The following is an 18,684-nucleotide window of genomic DNA, read 5'->3' as shown; positions in this document are numbered from 1 at the left end:
AATTTTATATTTTTCGAATCAGACTTGAAGGGAACATGCTAAGATGAGATGACACATAGAAGTGGTCGGTCACGTGCTTGACGGCTTGACATTCTTCTTGTGATGTGGTGCGCGCGGCGTGACTCGTGCCGTCGAGCGCGTGCGGTGGACAACCTAAAATATTTGGTTGCAGGCTACGAATCTGGATTCTCATCCCGTCGGGGTAGCACAGAGTGCTCCCCGACAGGTTCCTGACCACACAAAACGTGGGGCCCACGGGTAAAATTTAAATTTTTTTTTTTTTTTTGTGTTTTTCCAAAAAGTGTTTTTCACCGTGGGCCCCACTGCTTTGTGTGGTCAGAAACTGTCGTCGGGGGAGCTGATCCGGACTCGCAGGCTACCACATTATCTGGTCCTGCCAGTCCAGAGCTAAATCACCTTTCTTGACAAGGAACACAATGTATTTTTTTCGATAGTTTTTGACCATATAAATAAGAATGATATCCCTTAAATTTTTATTTCTCATTCAATTTTTAATATTTATTTAAGGAGCCTCACCCCTATTTATATGGGTAATAACTATTACAAGAGGTGATTCGGACTCTACTAGTGGTTCAAAACCAGCGATCTCTTTGGTTGATTTTGAATCACCTCTTGTTAGGGGATAACAATGTGCTAAACAATGTAATATCTAGACGCTTATAATCACATAATAAGAGTAAGACCTACGTCTGAAGACTAATGTAATAGATCAAAAGGTGAGAGCCTTAATAGATATTGCCATTGTTGTGTAGTTGAGATGCATTAAGGGAGAACATTGTTCTTCCTCTTGAGGGGAGACGCTAAAGACTCTCTTTGTTCATCGCTATCAAAATAAATAGTCAGTGTTTGCAAGACCTAATTGCCTATAACAACTCAGGCAAACGGTCTATTTGCCGAAGTTAATTTAGAAATTTGTCTTTTAGAAAGCTTGGTTTAAAAGGTTTCTGTACAAGCAAAGTCTCAAGGGTTTATAGTTATAGTCCACCATCTCTTGTGATTTTTATTTCGAAATCATGAGAGACAAAAGTGCTAATCAATATAAAATAACTCCTTGAGTATCAATCCTTTGTTAGCCATGTAATGCATTTTAACTACTCAACATTCATCTATAAGCCTAAATAAATTTGGGTTTTAAATGACAATTGATAAATACAAAAGTGATTTTAGAGTCGTTTTCTTAATCTTTTAAAAATCCCTCATAGTACAATTAAAAATCTAATAAAGTTATGATCTTTTATATTCATGATTTTTTATAACAAGTAAGTGCTTTTTATATATTGGAGAAATGATAGGCTTTGGCCTCAAAGGGATTGGAACTTTAAAAAAAAATAAAATTGAAACTTTAATTTATTAATTGGCGATGTTAGTTTTTTACCAATTGGACCTACCCCTTAGAGTGTACCATGATCATTTTAATTACAATAAATTTTATATTTATTTATTTACTTTTTTTATTTAGATATAGATCCAAAAATAATATATATTAACTAATTCAGATCAAAATCAGAATGAAATTTTGATTCTATCCAATCTGACCCGTGCCACGTAATTTTCCTGATCACTACATAATTGATTATAGGGTTTTTAATGCCAGACTTTAGACGTGGAAGACTAAGGGGTTTTATAGTTTAGTTTATTGTATGAAAGCTGTAATTTTTTTATACGGAGATTTCAATTTTCAACCCGAAAAAGAAGACTGATTTGTTAAAACAATTTTCAAAAATTTGCAGAAAATAAACGAAATTGATTAAGTCCCTCAAGGAAAGAAGGAAGATTCATCTTAATGACAAAAAAGCCGTGTAGAGGTTGACTAGATGACGACAGAATCACCTTGACATTTGACAACCCATTGCAGAATGCTTACAGGTAAGAATAATATGGGCACAAATTTTGAATTTTGCTTTTGATCCCAAATCACATTCTCATTTCTCAATTGCCCAATCCTTCTCTGAAGCATTGCGTATTCTATGAAAAGCTCTCGCGCCTTTCTTAAAGGGAACCCTTTTGTTCCACGAAATGCATTAGAGCCTTATTCAGATTAGCTTAACACGGAAAGAGATCCGATCAAATCCAATTCCAATCTATAAAATCTTCAAAACCCAGTTTCCTGAACCACAAGAAAGTAAAGAAAAGATTCAGTCTCCGAGGGGAAGGGGAAGGGGAAGGGGAAGGGGAATCAAGCCAACCCATTTGCCATCTCCATCCCTTCTGCTCTATTTTCTTTCTCTTCTTTTGTTTCTTCCTCTCTCTTTAAAGGGTTTTGATTATTATAGTCATTCCTAATCACACCGTAGAAGTGCAGACAACGACAACATTTCGTCTTAAACTAATCCATATTAAAGAGCGAGACAGGAGAGGGAGAGCAGAAAGCACGAAGAAGAGAGAGAAATAGATCTTGGGTTTGTCCCAGAGAGCCAGAAGACGAAGCAAAGTATACTGCGGAGCATGTGAGAGGCCTCGAAGAGAGATTTTGAGGGAGCGAGGGAAGTGGGTTTTGAGAGATGCATCCTTATAGTCGGATTTCAAGTAGTGGGCACAGCACTCCGTCACCGCCTCAGTCGCCGCTGCGTTCGCCGAGGTATCGGCATGGTAAGGGAAAGTCAGGGAGGTTCTCTGCCCAGCAGCCAAAGACACTTGTGCAGAGAATCGCGTGGATCCTTCTCTCTGTTATCCTTCGTAGACAGGGTGTTTTCCTCTTTGCGCCTCTCATTTACATCTCTGGGATGTTACTCTACATGGGCACCGTGTCCTTCGATGTGGTTCCACATATTAAGCCTCGTCCTCCCCCGGGTTCCGTCTATCGCAGTCCACAGCTCTACGAGAAGCTTCGTCCTGAGATGGATTCAGATAATTCTTCCTCGTCTGCCGATGGGGTCAGTTCTTCCTCTTTATTCGTTTTATCGAACTAAGAATTTGTTTTTCAACAACTGGAATGAAACTAGATATTAAAATTATTGGGATTTAAGACAGTGTCTTATCTATGATTCATTTTTTTGGGTGGAGAATTCTGACATGGTTTCAAAGTTTCTTGGGAGTAAACTCAGAATTGTGTATTAATGATTGAATTTGTGTTTTTTGGATGTTTGAAATCGTTAAACGGGCCATTGTGAATAGACTTTGAAGAGATCTGAACAATGAGCTACTGCAAATGTTCGTTCACGTATCATTTTTTTTTGGAGGGGGTTACTTTTTATTTATTTCTTTATTTATTATTATTTTTTTGAGTTATTATCTCATTGACTGAGAACTTTGGATCAATCAATCCATCTTCTTCTTCTTCTTTATGATTTGGGTGTGGCTCATTTCTAAGGTGACAATTACATGATGAGGCTGACATTCTCTGAGTGGGGAAGTAGGTGGTGGTTCAATGGGCAGCTTCTTGTTTAGTGAAATTATCCAACGCCCAACCTACCAGTTTCCACTGAGCAAAAGTGACAAAACATCATAGTATTTAAGAAACTAAAGGGGAATGGACAAATGTGTGATGAACTTTCACTATGCTAGATTTTTCACCAGGATCAAACTGCAAAAGGTTACATCCAGATGACGAATTTTTTCTTGATTATCTACGTAATTGATTTTTGGAAAATTAGAAACATGCTTTTTATTGTTGCTGCTACTAAACATCCCCTGTTTCTGATGGTCACTACAAATCATCTATGCAAATAATTATAGCTTTGACCTGTGTGATGGTCTATGTTAATTAGTCATTATAAAATTCTCCAGCCGTTGTGTTTTCAAGTCCCTTGCAGTGTAATTCTGCTATTTCTGAATACAATAATATAAGAAAGGATAAAATGTAGAAACTAATATCTGATATGTCAAGGAAACTCTATACACCAGTTCTGCTTTTACCCAAATTTTGATTCAAGCATAAATAGAAGACCTTGGGGAATGTAAAATTTGTGGCCAGGCAGAGAAGTATTTCATAAGCCATTAGGATTATGAGACATCACCATAAAGCATAATTGGAAGATGTCACATCATACTCGAGCTATAAAATCCACTCCAGTAGTCTTGCTTTTGCCTTTTCTGATATTTCCAACCTACTAAATGCCTGAATCAAGGTCTACAAGACCAGCTAGACTGAATAAGGCCATTAACAATTGCATCACCTATCCTTCTTCCTCCCAACCCCTCCCCTCCCAAAAAAAAAAAAAAAAAGGAGGAAGAAAAAACTTTGTCCACAGACACATTTAGAGTTTAGTAATATTTTGGGTCAACTTCTGGCCCACTAGCTTTAGGTTCTCTTTGTGATAAATTACTCAGTCGTGGTTTAAGACAGTTGGAGTTCTTGTTAAATGTGGTACAATGGCCTTTTTCTACTCACAATTTCATATGGACTTGGTTATTGAATATTGATTATCTTGTGTTACTTATTTACTTTGAAATTTTCACTGACGATGTTTTTCGTGAAATATTCATTGGTGATGTTTTGGACATATTTGCATTAATGGTTGAATAGTTATTCACTACATGCATGTTCCTGACTTCCTGTATTGGGGTTTCCTGTCAGCTTGTCTTCTATTGATGCAAGTTATTGATCTTACTGTAGTTAACAACTGTGTGGAAACATTCTTACAAAGGCGGTGAGTGGAGATCTTGTATTAACAAGAGCATAGAGGGTATGAAGTCCTCCTTAGTTGAAACTATGCATTTATTCTCATTTTCTTGTTTCTATCTGCTAGTCTTCTTCCCCCCCCCTCTAATACTTTGTTGTACTTGTACTCAATCTGGTTGTACTAGGGAGTACTTGATAGCTAATGTTGCTAGAAGTTATTTTAAAATTGATTGCTGGTTCTACAGCTCTTTCTGTTCTTGTTCTTATGGATACCTTCTCAACATATTTGTATCTTGAACGTGTTGTTTGTGTGTGTTCACAAATAGTTATGTAGTCAAAGAGGAAAAAAAGCGGAGCATCATTCTTTTTGGCCTCTTCAAAGTGTTATGCCACGCTTCTACATTTGCAGAATCTGTCGCTACTAGCTCTTCAAGCCCTATTCATATATAGTTTGTAAACCCTTATTGTATGTTTTATATTGTTGCTTATCTTGTTTCTAGGTTACTCCCTCCTTCATTTTGGCAATGCACTGCCACTATAATGCACATCAGATGTACCTATTGGACTAGGTTGTAGATCGTTCTTTTTATCTTGATAAAAAGGGCATCCGGTGCACAAGTTTCCAGTTACTTGGGGGGGGGGGGAGGGTGCAAATGTACGCAGCCTTACTGTTGTTTTGCAGGTGAGGCTGTTTCAAAGCGATTTAATTTCTCCTTGGACGAAATGGGTTGCAACCTATAATTGCCACACGATGATTGAACTCACTGAAGCATTGGTGTTGTTACTAGTCGTTAATTATTTTTATATTTCAGAAATTCACCTTAGCACCTTATATTCTAGGAGTTGATATGGTTCACCAAGTCAGCTTCAGCTGCTGTCATCATGTGCCATAATCTTGGGGCCTAGTGCATACTTAGCCTTTGTGGTCGCTTCATCTTTGGTGATGGTGAGCTGCGAATATGGCTTTCTCCTCAGGTATCATACTTGAAGGCTTTGTTACTCATAGGGAGGAGACCTTGTGACCATCTTTTACATTCTAAAATTATCCTGTGGCTCATTTGAGTGGGTTTATCCTATAGATTAGGTATTCTTCTTTTCCAAATTTTCACTTTGTTCTATGTTTTTGACAAAAGAATTTGTCAGACAACCTTAAAGGCGTGCATTTAGCTAATATGGATCAGTTCCACACAATAAAACTTTCAGTAGAGTGAAGTTGGAGATGATAAAGGTCAACTGATAGATTACTGACATGGTACAATGACAATAGGTGGGTCCTATGTTGAAGATTACCTTGGACATGGAATTGACATGGGCTTGAAGAGTTTGCAAAATTATAAATACTTTCCGGATTGTTTTGATCCAGTCAGCTACTGTTTATGATATATTCCATGTCCAATTCCGGGATGTATAGTTTCGGAGTTTTGATTCAGCTTTGGGATTTGTAACTTTGGTCTTACTATTTCATTTTTGGGTTGTTTAGGTAGTTCATTCAATCTTATCTTTCTCCTGTTCTTGATTTGGCTTTCAAACTGCTATTTCAAACAGAGTTCTTAGTGAGAGGCTGGATGAGCGGCCACTGACCTTTGTAATTTGCCATCTATATCTGAGTTGTTGCTACTGCTTTGAGTTATTTCGTAAGCATGTGAATGTTTGAAGATTATTATCTCCATGGCAAAGCTAGTTCTCTCATCTTTTCACTTTTATTCTTCCTAGAGCCTAATCTTCTCATTGCTCTGAATCAAACACGTCCTTCCCTTATCCAACACATGCTGTGTTGATCAAGTTTCAGAGAAGACATGACTGTGTTCGAAGCACTGATAATGCAAAACGCAGATATCCCTAAACCCTTTAAGTTGGGTCTGTTAACTTCTTTTCCCAAAAGATCAAGGTCACACCCTTCCAGACATTCATGTTTAGTCCCTGTCACACATACCTCGGACTAACTGCCTTAAAACATGATGTGGATGTACAACCCATTATGTGCACATGAATGCATGGCCCCCTCAAACCAAGTCCCTGTCTAAGCCTGGGTACTATACTACTATATGCTATACTTTTCTCGAGACTGAGAATGTAACTCTCTAAGGTCTAAACCACTCTGTCCCCCAAGCCGAAGCCCCTCTTCCCAACCAAAGCTAAGTTTGTGTCACTAAACCTTCTTGTTCGATTAAGTTTTGAAACATGAATGGGCAAACTCTAACTCAAAAATGATGTCTTGTACTCTTGTAATAACCATACTGTGTTTGTTGTGTGTCTATGCACTCTAGCAAGTCATTGACTGTCATCGTGAACTTTCCTGTCTCCCCTCACCATGTGAATTAATTTAACAAGTGATTGATTCATAAAGAAGAGTAGGAAGTAAATGTAATTCAACTTTGGGAGAAACTAGAGTTTGTTTTTTAAGGGGAAACTGAAGGAATCATGTAAAATTTTGGTTGAATAATTTGACATGGCCAGCTTTCTTTAGCTACCTTTTTTTGTGCATCATTAAATTGTCTTGCTTATCTCTGGACATGGTTGCTTGCTACATTAATTAAATGACTCACGCTCAAGTTCTTGGTAATCGGTTGTGAGATCCTTTGCTGTCTTATCAAAACAAAAGGAAACTTCTTGTTCTTGGGGTTGGATCTTTGTGTTGGATACTTGCTATTTTGTTTGACATCATGCATTATTACCTCATGAGTCATAACATTGACCAAAAGTGATGAAAAATTTGACTAATAGTCATGCAGAACTGACATTGTGTTAGTACTCACTGTATAAACTATATCACCTCTTATTTAATTTACATTGCTATTCCTAATTCTGGTGATGCCTATACAGCTTTCATACAATAAAATTGTCATTTCTTCAAATTTTAAGTTGGATTATGTTGTCTTGCATATTGTAGGTTTAAATGATTCAAACGGTTACATATACGTCGAGGCAAATGGTGGCTTGAATCAGCAAAGGACCTCGGTTGTTTTCTCACCTTCTTAATTTTCCTTCAGTATATTATCTGCTTATCAAAGTTCATGCTATTTTGTTTTGTTTTTTTTATTGGGGTAAACAAATCTTATTCTTACATTTTCTACTTATTCACTATTTTTTGTAGATATGCAATGCAGTTGCTGTGGCAGGTTATCTGAATGCAACACTTCTAATCCCTCACTTCCATTTCCATAGCATTTGGAGGGACCCAAGGTTTGTTTTTATGACTATTTCCTGGAAAACTACTGTGTAACTCAAGGTGTATGTTTCCAGTCATTCCAGTGTCAAGTAATGGGGCTTTAATCTATATGAATCTGATAAGCTACGTGTTTGCTGTTGCATGATCTCATATTTGTATGAGGTATCTGTGAGCTCCTAAGCTTCAAATTTGGGGAAAATTTACTTATTACACATATACACCCCTTGAATACAAGAATGATGTCCATACCAGGACTAATATTGTCAGTTTTGTGAGGAAATGAAAATGTTGCCTTTTCTTATATCTTATAAGAAAACCATTCCTTTGCTCAAAACCCATGCTGTTGGAACTGTTTGTGGCCCTCGAGAATGTTGTTCTTTAGATTTATTTATTAATTTTGGGTAAGTGATATTTCTATTAAGAATTTTTAATGAGCCCCCTCCGTTTCCATTGGAAACTCAATGCACCCCCCTCAAAATTGAAATCTTACAAAGCACCCCTCCATATTTGACACTTGACACTATTAGGTTCTCGTTAGTTTTAACTTTAATTTGACATTTTTACCCTCATTTGAATAAATTTATTTAAAATCCTAAATTTTTTTATATGAGCCCCCTCCATTTCGATTGGAAACACTCAACACCTCCCCAAAACCAAAATCTTACAAAGCCCCCCCCCCCACACTTCACACCGTCTGTTTTCTTTTAACCGTGATATGATTTTACTTTTTCACCCACACTTAATAAATTCATATAAAATCATAAATAATATTTTTAATATTCATTTTAAAATCCTTAACAATATTTTTGATGTCTCCATATTACCCCGAATTATGACTGGAATTTTTCTCAAATTAAAAAAACTCTTGCATGATCATTTTATCACTCTATGGCTAATGTGGTCATATAATCAAATTAATTTGACTTTAATTAGATTACTGCGCACCTTCACTAATGGTGTGAAGTGTGACGGTGCCTTGTAGGTTGATTGGGGGGGGCAGCAGGAAGAGGGGCGAATTCACAAAATAGGGACAAAATTATAATGGGGGGGCAAGACAAGCGTGTTAAATGTGGAGGGGGCTTTGTAGGTTTCAATTTTGAGGGGGGTGCGCCGAGTTTTCAATTGAGATGGAGGGTGCTTATGTAAAAAACTCTTCTATTAACCAAAAAGAAACACAACCATGATCCCCCCCAAAAAAAAAAACCCCCCCCAAAAAAAAAAAAACCACCCAAACCAAAACCCCCCCCCCAAAAATTAGTCTCTAGATTTTGTTCTAAAGATATTTGTAATCACATCTTTTGGTTGTTGGATTATCTTACTAAATTTGTTTGTGTTCTGCTTCTGACTTGTTGCGTATTACACTTTGAATTTTTAGTTTTCCTTTGGTAGATGTATTATTTGATGAGTTTGCTCTTTCAGATTATGTGCGTATCTTCAGATTTATACTTTATCACTGTTCTCAGCAATCGACTTGAGAAGTGTTTAATTGGTTAAGGATTGGTGTATAAATCAGTATGTGCTTTGTGGGTGAAGCTTTGATACCATTTGATAGGTCCCTAGTAACACAAGTCTACACTCGCGGAAAGTAATCCCTAAATTCTGGGAGAACGTTGCGTTTGATGTCCTTTGTTTCGGTTACTTTTTGGATTAGATTAAGAGTCTTTACTTCGGTTACTTTTGAAGTCCTATTCGATTCGGTTCTTTTGAGAGTCCTATTCGTTGGGATATTCGTTATTATCGTGGACGTATTGCTATATGGGGAGAAGTAGAGCTGTTTTACTTGGAGTTTTGTGCTTTGCTCTTGGGTCCTGTCCCTCTGTGTAGTGTTTGTTTCTTATTCACTTTTATTCAAGTCCCTTTTTTCTTCTTGGTTATTCCACCTTGTTGTGCCTCTTCGGTCCTACAATGGTATCGGCTTCCGTCCCGGGGTGGTGCTTGTCTCTTTCGGCAGCCGAGTGTTGTTGGTCGCTCTTTCTGCCTCGTTCCGCCCGCTTGGGTGCCTCGCTCCGGTGTCGTTGTTGGTCTCGGCGTCCTGGTTGGGCGCTTCCGCCTTTGGGTTCGATGCGTGTCCTCTCCTTTGGCCCCGTTGGTGGTTGAGACAACGAGCGAAGTCATTTGAAAGTACACGTTGAAAAATCCAGTCGATTCGAATGAGAGTTTCGGGTGTCGATGCCTACCGGATTAACGTCGGGGCTGCGGGACTCTTGCCAAATCGAAGAAGAGAGCTCGCGCGACCCTCGCGGCAGCTAGGGTTGCGCAAATCGTCGCGAAAGGAAGAAGAAGCGATGGAGTATTAGGGTTTTGGGGTTGGTTCGGTTCACCTCAAACCGCTTCATGGGTTTGGTCCAATCCCTATGAGCCAAGATTGTGTTATTGGGCCTCATCGGTTATGTTTCGTCTCAAACTTAAGGCCCAAACAAACCCAACACAAAGCGGCCGCTAGACCCCAAAGAAACCCCTTGGGTCGCCCACTCATTAAACCCCCAGATAGATTTTCAGATTTTCACCTGAGGACAAGGTGAAACGTTGGGGGGAGTATTGATAGGTCCCTAGTAACACAAGTCTACACTCGACGGGGAAAGTAAATCCCTAAATTCTAGGGAAGGAAACGATTGCGTTTGAGTGTCCTATTGTATTCGGTTACTTTTTAGGATTAGATTGAAGAGTCATATTACATTCGGTTACTTTTGAAGAGTCCTATTCAATTCGGTTACTTTTGAAGAGTCCTATTCGTTGGGATGATTCTGTTAATTAATACTGTAGGAACGTAATTGCTATAAATAGGGGGAAGGAAGAGTAGAAGAGACATGTTTTGAGCATTGAGAAAGTTTATGTGAGAGCTATTGCTCTTGGGTAGCCGTAGGAATCACCTACTGCTGGTAGAATGTATTGTTTCTTATTCAACTTTTATTCAAAGTCCCTTTTTTCTTCTTGAGTTATTCCACCTTGTTAAGTAGCCTCATTCAGGTACCTAACACCATTCTTACTAATTGCAGCAAATTCAGTGACATCTATGATGAGGATCATTTCATTAGTACCTTAAAGAATAATGTGCGGGTGGTTGATAAGATACCAGAATACATCATGGATCGGTTTGATCACAACATGAGTAATGTTTATAACTTCAGAGTAAAGGCTTGGTCATCCATCAAATACTATAGGGATGCAGTTCTTCCAAAGCTACTTGAGGAACAGTAAGTTAAAACTATTCTTTTGTTACTAGTTTCCTTTTACCTGCTCACTGGACAGATGCACAAAGTGGTAAAGCTGCAAACTTTAGATGTTTTTATGAAAAGTTATATAAAGGAGGAATGGAGATGGTTGTGAAATTATGTTTTATGATGTTCTTTATTTCTGGTGACCTCTGATATGTATTGAATATGTGGCCAAGGGTTCTACTGGTGTTCCTGAAGTTATTTTCTCTGATTAGTGACAGGATAGTGATACATGAGGGTTTTGTTTGTTGCCATTTCTAAAACTTCCTTTGATTCTTCGATGCTGAATTTTGGTGGCTTAATTCAGACGTTGTGTCTAAATATGGATCATGCAGGATTGTAAGGATTTCTCCTTTTGCAAATCGATTGTCATTTGATGCTCCTCCAGCAGTACAGCATCTTAGATGCTTGGCAAATTATGAAGCTCTGAAGTTTTCGAAACCTATATCAACCTTAGCAGAAAGTCTGGTCACGAGAATGAAAGAACGCAGTGCAAACAATAATGGAAAATATGTTGCAGTTCATCTACGCTTTGAAGAGGTTAGATTACACTGAGGAAGTTTTGTGGCCATGCTGTTTATAGCATTTGTTGGCTGTGAAATTTTGCTGGATGCTTTGTTCGATTCCTTTTTATTTTGTTTGTGCATATCAAATGACAGAGGAATGTAGGTAAAACTCCCATGTTTGGTTATAAAACGTGTGGGTAAAATATTTCCAATTTTGGTTCTTAGCACTTGAAATTATTTTAAGGAATTTCTTCATTTTGTGCACAGATTTTTTCACGGTCAGATTTTGGGCACTATTAGTATTTGGATCCGTTTTAAGTCTATTTTATAGTCCCTTCTGTTCACGGATGCTTATTGTTAGCACTTGAAATAATTTCAAGGAATTTCTTCATTTCCTGCACAAATTTTTCCACAGTCAGATTTTGGACACTATTATTTTTGAATCCATTTTAAGTCTATTTTATAGTCCCTCCTGCTCACAGATGCTTTTTGTTAGCTTTGGCTGTTACCTTTAAGGTTTGCGTAGGTTTTTGGGAAATAATACAACTTTATTCTTTGCTTGAAAAGTAAATTGTGGTAGTAAGTTTTGGTCATATATTTTCATGTACAGGATATGGTTGCCTTCTCTTGTTGTGTATTTGATGGTGGTGAAGAAGAGAAGAAGGAAATGAGTGCTGCTAGGGAGAGAGGTTGGCGAGGAAAGTTTACCAAACCTGGTCGTATTATTCGGCCTGGAGCAATCAGGATCAATGGGAAATGTCCTCTTACGCCATTGGAGGTAGTAATACTTTTCAGTCTTTTTGTTCCGTATATGGCTTTTTGAAGTTCATTATACATGGGTTTGTCTTTTAGAGAATTTCTTTCTATTCAAAGTATTACATATTTGTAATTTCTATGCTTAAGTAAAAATCTTGCTTTATTTTGTGGAGGCTTACTCCATGCTGGTCTTTCAGCATAGGCGCTGAGATGGGGTATAGCATTTAGGTCTGAGGTTTGGTTTAATATGGAACAGGTCTGGGCAGTAGGGAGATAAAAGGGTTAGTTAGCAAATCTGCAGCTTGTGAGTGCTTTACCAAAAAATGGTCATTCAATTCTCCTAATTTAAGCTGTCTCGTGGTAGTTTATACATAAAAGCAGGAGATTGTTATTTATTTGTGCCTACAGTTTTCTTTATTTTTAACTTAAAGAAAGGAAAAGGAATATAAAAAGTACAACTTCAAGATGGATCTTATGAAAGTGAAGAGTTATGTCTGGAAGCCCTCATTTGTTAGGTTGGTACTCTAGCTCTTGGTGGGATAGAGATGTTAGATAACTGAATACTCCACCAAATCAAATGGAAGCTTTATAATGCATATCATTTGTGGAGAGCATACATTTGATTGCCAAGGCTCTCCTTTTAGTCAAATTTGGAAGCTAAGAAAGAAAATAAGAAAGCCAGTTGAGAAATCACAGTTTCTACATGAAATGGGAGGCTTTTGGGAGTCTCTGACTCTTGTCCCACATGAAAAGTTATTAGTTCTAGGAAAAGTATCGTTGATTAGGTTTGATAAGTTGCAAGGTAAATTCATTCTTTGAACAAGTTAATTGGTTTAAAAGTTGTACTCAGAACTTCTTTTCTCCCTGTATACGTAATATACCATATTTCTTGTGCTAATTTATACCTTCAGTGACTGTACATCTTCTTCCTTTTTAATTTATTGTCAGGTTGGGTTGATGCTTAGGGGCATGGGTTTTGATAGTAGCACATCTATATATTTGGCATCCGGAAAGATATACAAGGCTGAGAAAAACATGGCCCCACTTCTGGAGATGTTTCCCCTTTTGCAGACTAAAGACACACTAGCATCAGTGGAGGAACTTGCTCCATTTAAGGTGTCAACATTTGTTCTGTGTTGTAGGATTGTTTTTTTGGTAGGATTGCTGGTAAATGTTCTTATTCAAGGTTATTTCTTTAACTTGATTATTGCTTCTAGAACTTCTCGTCGAGGATGGCTGCTTTAGACTACACTGTTTGTCTTCACAGTGAAGTATTTGTTACAACTCAAGGTGGAAATTTCCCACAATTTCTAATGGGCCATAGGAGATACTTGTATGGTGGACACTCCAGGACAATCAGACCTGATAAGAGAAAGTTAGCGTTGATATTCGATAACCCCAAAATCGGGTATGTGCTCATTATGATAGATTTGTCTTTTATTTGTTTGCATGGATTTTGGTGCACCATTTAGTCCATATTGGTGATTTCTCCATTAATCTTTTTCACAAGTTGTCTATATTCATAAAGAAATAGGATTACGAAACTGGCTAGGAATTGCAATGGTATTAATATTTAGTTGCCATTTGTCATCATTAATTCAGCATAAAACCAAAAGTAGATCTAGGAAATCTAGGCTGTGATTCAGTTTTTCGGTAGACAGACTCCACCCCTTCTTTTCCTTTTTCTTTCTTGGTTTTTTCTCCCCCTTGGGGGGGGGGGTTATGGGAGGACTTGCTAGCTTCCACAAGAAATGCTGAGAGATAAAAAGAAGGTGGAAGAATTGAGGTGAAGACCTCCTATTCGCATGTCTTTGGGCTAAATATTTAAATCTTTTTTTCCTTTATGTGCAAAATACTTTCTTACCTGGAAACTGTAGGAGCCCAATTGCAGACAAGGAATTTGTAAAAGCATCTATGGATATCTGCTGTATATTTAACAGACCTGGTAATAAATCCACCAAGTCTTGCATTTGTGTTCAATATGTGAGCTAGCCAATTAGGTGGGTTTCAGCATCCCTACCTGGACCCCTCCAGTAATTGCCACATAGCAGTTCAGCTGGTGTTGGAATTGTGCATAGGCAAACCATAAGTCCTCTGTTCACTTGTCAAGTTTTATAAGTACTGAAAATAAAATCAAGGACTAGGAAAGGACTAGTAGACTGCAACAAATGCATGGAAATTATGGGGAGGGTAATGCCTACAGATGAGAGGATATATTGAATTTTGGACTGGAATTTGACATGGGGCCAATGTACAGCACCTCATATTGGTCATGGTTTCCTGATCACCCGATCGATGTGGCAAAGAAACAGAGGTTGTGTTGATCTCCTACTAAGTGAGTGCAGCATTGGGAGGACATCTTCTAAGAAATTCATTTGACATTAAAAAAATTATTTCCCCATACATTTTACTCAAATTAACTCCATATGCTTTGTTTTTGCAAATGAATCTGCAGATTCTTTGTTGCAGTGTTTTTGCACAATCTGTGAATTTGCTACCTAGGTTTGTACCAGTGTTTACTGTCTATTGTGATTTGTGAGCCACTTCTTTGACTGAATGGACCTTAATGCATTTCTTGCATACCATTAATACATATTATGTAGTTCCTGAAAATAAATTGGTGCATATACTTCTAGACTTCTAGTTTCTATTTCTTTTTAGGATTTTTTTTTAATGTGAATAATTTTGCTTCTCGTTTTTTATGAACAATACTCAAGTGATGGAAATGGACTTTCTTGCATAAGTTTTTCCCTGTCTCTCAGTCCATCACTTCAGGGTTGCTGCTTCACAGTTTAATTTCTGTATGTGGTGATACTCTGGATTTGTGGACTAACTTTAAATCAATTAATTTATGTTCAATATCCTTTACTATGGACAGTGGAATTAGGATATTAGGAATGAATAAGATTGTTTGATAAAGGTTGCATCGATATAGCATTAGACCATTCCCTTGGTAGAGCCACATCGATTTTTTTGACTGGTTAAGACTTGTATATTTGTTTTTGTGTTATTTGTAGGAATCCAATCTATAGTTTATGCTCTACTCATGGTATTGGATTCTGCTACAGGTGGAAAGCTTTTAAACGCCAAATGCTGAGCATGCGGTCTCATAGTGATGCAAAGGGTATTGAGCTCAAAAGACCAAATGATTCCATATACTCCTTTCCGTGTCCTGATTGCATGTGTCGTGTGAACAAATCAGAAGATCACAGATCCACTTCAGCTCCCTGATTATTTTGGAAAGGTTTTCTGATGGATTCTTTGGTTCCTATAGCTTGGTATGTGCATCTCATCGTTGATCCCCATTCTTTACATTGGTATAATTCTTTGATTTTTGCTGTTGACGAGAGGGGTGGCACAAGAATTTCAAGCTTCACTAACTTTCTTGGAGAGCACATTGCTCGGATTCTTTCACTCGGGGTGTAAGGGAGAGTTACACCCACTTGTACATGGTATCAGAAGAGAAGAGAGCAAATTTTCTACATGAGATAGCTGGGCATTGACTACTGTTTAGGCTATTTTTTCTGACATTGCTGCTGCTGTATCTAACAAAGCCTTGACCTGACAAATTGCATTCGTTGCCTCCATTCATTTTTACCATAGATTGTATATTGTTTGATCCCAGACAGTGTCCTAGAAGACTGTAAAGATGAACAGACACTGTATAAGTTTTTTTGAAAATTCCTTTTTTCTTCCCCTCCCCAGTTTTTATATTGGGACAAAATGAACAGACACTCTTTGAGTATTATATCTTGTGTTGTTTTATCGGTTAGAATTTGAGACGAGAAGAAAATGTTTGGGGCAGTGCACAACCTCAACTCCTGTAATGAGGGAAAAGTTTCTGTTGGAGACAAACCTACTAGAAGCTGAATTTCTCATTTTTTATGGACTGTAGCGAAGTTTTAAAACAAACAGCCTCACAATGCATTTATGAAGTGGTTTGAAAAACTTGCCTTCATGGTGGCAGGAGATTCTTGACAATTGGTTCATTAGGATGCATAGAAAATATTCCTCATGCTCTGCCGTCCGGATCAGCTTTCAGTCGAGGGAGAACAGTGTTCTTTTCTCTTAATGATTTTGAACCACACATTAAGGGAATATATTAAAAGCAGATATCATGTGGATTTTACCTCTCTTACTATGTGGTTTAACATTGATATTCTATTTTTAAGAACACAAGTGTTAGTTTGTTAAAATTGTAGAACAAACTAGTGAAGAAGTGGTGAATGGGTTTTGTAGAATATATAATAGAAACGTATTTTGCTTCAGTCTTAAAAAAATAAGAACAACAGTTGAGACTTTAGTTGAAATATTGACAAATAAACAGTCGAAATTCAAATTTTGCCCAAAATCTCGATCCGAAAGTCTATTGCAGCAGCTCGAACCAATAGAAACTTGAACAACTGCTCCTGCTCCTAGGACTCTGAGAGATCATACGATGGGACTCCAAGTGGTCCGGTCTCCTTCCATTTTTTATCTCTCGCTCTCACAGGTGTATTAAGTGGAATAATCCCTTTTTCTGGGGGTAATCGAGCTGTAACCTTGCAACAATAATGGAGTGATTAATAACAATTGATACATTCCTAGATTTGCCATTTAAAAACCCAAAAAAGAAACCTGTAGATCTCAATAGTCTATTACACGACAACAATTCCAATAGCATTTTTCTGAGAACTCTTGTCTGGTACCAGCTCGGGCAGTGTGATGCAAAAATAAAAACAACACCCCACCGCCACCACTGGGTTCCTCATCGTGTCAGAGACTCAAAATTTTGTTTATAGTAGACTTCCAACTCCATTAGAAAATGGGTGGAGCACTTGGGATTCAGACTTCAGTGATGCGAATTAGAAAATTTTCTCCCTTCTTTCACACAGAGAGTGCATTTGTAGAAGTCCCATGTGAATTCGAATATTTTATTGTCTTAAGTGCTTGCACTGTTTACTCTGACAGCCTCGAGAGTTGGGCAAACACCTCACATAATCTCACAGCAAAAGAGGAAAACATAGAACCTGGAATCTCATAGAGCATTAACTTGTTTAGTGTTCCCTGCAAAGTAAAGAAAACTAATAAAAAGGACACTCCTCTCTTTCTCTCCGAAGATCTCAGTCAAAGAACTTACCTTTCCTGTTTTTTGTCCATAAAACCTCACCCATTCCTCCATTGTCCCATGATCTTAAAGCAGAACTGGATCTTCACACTGTAAGATTCTTATATCACTCATTCTTTAAACATCCCCTGCTCAACAATGGAGGTGACCATGAGACCTCTCCTTTCTCTGCTCTTTCTTACTGCTTTCTTAGCTTACACTACAGGTAGGTACTGGGTACCCTCTTCCTCTCTCTTTAGCACATTTACACATTCAAAATGTAACTAATGAAAATGTTTGTTTCGAGTGCAGTTGAGGTCTCAGCAACTACAATAGCTCTTTATAATAAATGCTTGCACCCAGTATGGCCGGGTATCCAACCCAGTGCAGGGAAACCCATTCTAGCAAGAGGTGGGTTTATGCTTAAACCCAAACAAGCTTACTCCCTAAGAGTACCTGCAGGCTGGTCAGGTCGCATCTGGGGTCGCCATGAGTGTTCCTTTGATGCTTCAGGTAAAGGTCTGTGTGCAACTGGTGACTGTGGTGGTTCTCTCTACTGCAATGGCCTTGGTGGGGCACCACCTGCAACCCTTGTAGAGATAACATTAGGAGAACAAGATTTCTATGATGTAAGCCTTGTTGATGGGTACAACTTGGCTCTTGCTATCACTCCATTTAGAGGAAAGGGTAAATGCAGTCCTGCAGGTTGTGTTAGTGATCTGAATCGAATGTGCCCAGTTGGATTGCAGGTTAAATCCCATAACAACCAGGTTGTGGCTTGTAAGAGTGCTTGCTTTGCTTTCAACTCTCCAAAGTACTGTTGCACTGGAAGCTTTGGGAACCCACAGACTTGCAAACCCACTGCTTATTCAAGGATCTTCAAGACAGCATGTCCAAGAGCTTATTCTTATGCATATGATGATCCCACTAGCATTGCTACTTGCAGTGGTGGAAACTACTTGGTTACTTTCTGTCCTTACCATTGAAGAGAAAGGAAAAGACAAGTCAAAAGCCAGCTTAATATTTTGTTTTGGGTTCAATAAGAGAGTTGCCCTCTTTTGATCTGTGCCTGAAGGAGTCTTGGACGGTTGGACCTTAACAACTACCATTTTTCTTTTTTGTTTTCTTGAAGATTGAGGTATTGTAGGTGTAATAGAAGTTTTTCCCCCTTTTCTGGTAATATAGTTGTAGTAGAAGTAAGTTGCAGGTTATTGAATTAGCACTGGTTTTTTTGTCCCTTTTTCTTGATCTTTTCTTTCTCTACCTCTTTGTATCTAAATTATCAACTAAAGTGATAGTATCAAGGATTTCATCATTAGTGATTTAAATTTCAAGTTCATGATTAGCTTCAAATGTTCCGTTTCCTCTAA

General features: G+C 38.0%; 2 protein-coding genes across 3 annotated transcripts; both read left to right on the top strand.

Moving 5' to 3' along the window:
* The first annotated feature begins 1,864 nt into the window (after positions 1-1,864).
* Positions 1,865-16,115, top strand: LOC149001211 (protein ESMERALDA 1-like). 2 transcript variants are annotated; one of them, XM_089140912.1, is made up of 10 exons: positions 1,865-2,894; positions 4,577-4,646; positions 7,473-7,540; positions 7,677-7,765; positions 10,748-10,945; positions 11,302-11,506; positions 12,083-12,250; positions 13,177-13,344; positions 13,446-13,636; positions 15,297-16,115. In XM_089140912.1, exons 1-10 carry the CDS (start codon positions 2,523-2,525, stop codon positions 15,457-15,459), a joined length of 1,692 nt encoding a protein of 563 aa, XP_088997038.1. In that variant the 5' UTR covers positions 1,865-2,522; the 3' UTR covers positions 15,460-16,115. The 2 variants fall into 2 exon arrangements, with proteins under 2 accessions (XP_088997038.1, XP_088997039.1); XM_089140913.1 differs by lacking the exons at positions 1,865-2,894; positions 4,577-4,646 and adding an exon at positions 4,705-5,557.
* A 1,115-nt stretch (positions 16,116-17,230) lies between these two features.
* On the top strand, positions 17,231-18,684 carry LOC149001210 (thaumatin-like protein). The gene is made up of 2 exons (XM_089140914.1): positions 17,231-17,540; positions 17,627-18,684. Exons 1-2 carry the CDS (start codon positions 17,474-17,476, stop codon positions 18,298-18,300), a joined length of 741 nt encoding a protein of 246 aa, XP_088997040.1. The 5' UTR covers positions 17,231-17,473; the 3' UTR covers positions 18,301-18,684.

This window comes from Hakea prostrata, chromosome 11 (assembly GCF_041222555.1).
Source record: "Hakea prostrata isolate BN-2017 chromosome 11, UWA_Hpros_2, whole genome shotgun sequence".
Taxonomy (NCBI): domain Eukaryota; kingdom Viridiplantae; phylum Streptophyta; class Magnoliopsida; order Proteales; family Proteaceae; genus Hakea; species Hakea prostrata.
This window is presented reverse-complemented; position numbering and strand designations above follow the sequence as displayed.

Excerpts from the sequence above, each read along its gene's own strand:
- LOC149001211 (XM_089140912.1), top strand. The coding sequence starts at position 2,523 with ATGCATCCTTATAGTCGGATTTCAAGTAGTGGGCACAGCACTCCGTCA. Across the intron at positions 7,766-10,747 it reads AGCATTTGGAGGGACCCAAG|CAAATTCAGTGACATCTATG; the intron begins GTTTGTTTTTAT and ends TACTAATTGCAG. Across the intron at positions 11,507-12,082 it reads TTCATCTACGCTTTGAAGAG|GATATGGTTGCCTTCTCTTG; the intron begins GTTAGATTACAC and ends TTTCATGTACAG.
- LOC149001210 (XM_089140914.1), top strand. The coding sequence starts at position 17,474 with ATGGAGGTGACCATGAGACCTCTCCTTTCTCTGCTCTTTCTTACTGCT. Across the intron at positions 17,541-17,626 it reads TTTCTTAGCTTACACTACAG|TTGAGGTCTCAGCAACTACA; the intron begins GTAGGTACTGGG and ends TTTCGAGTGCAG.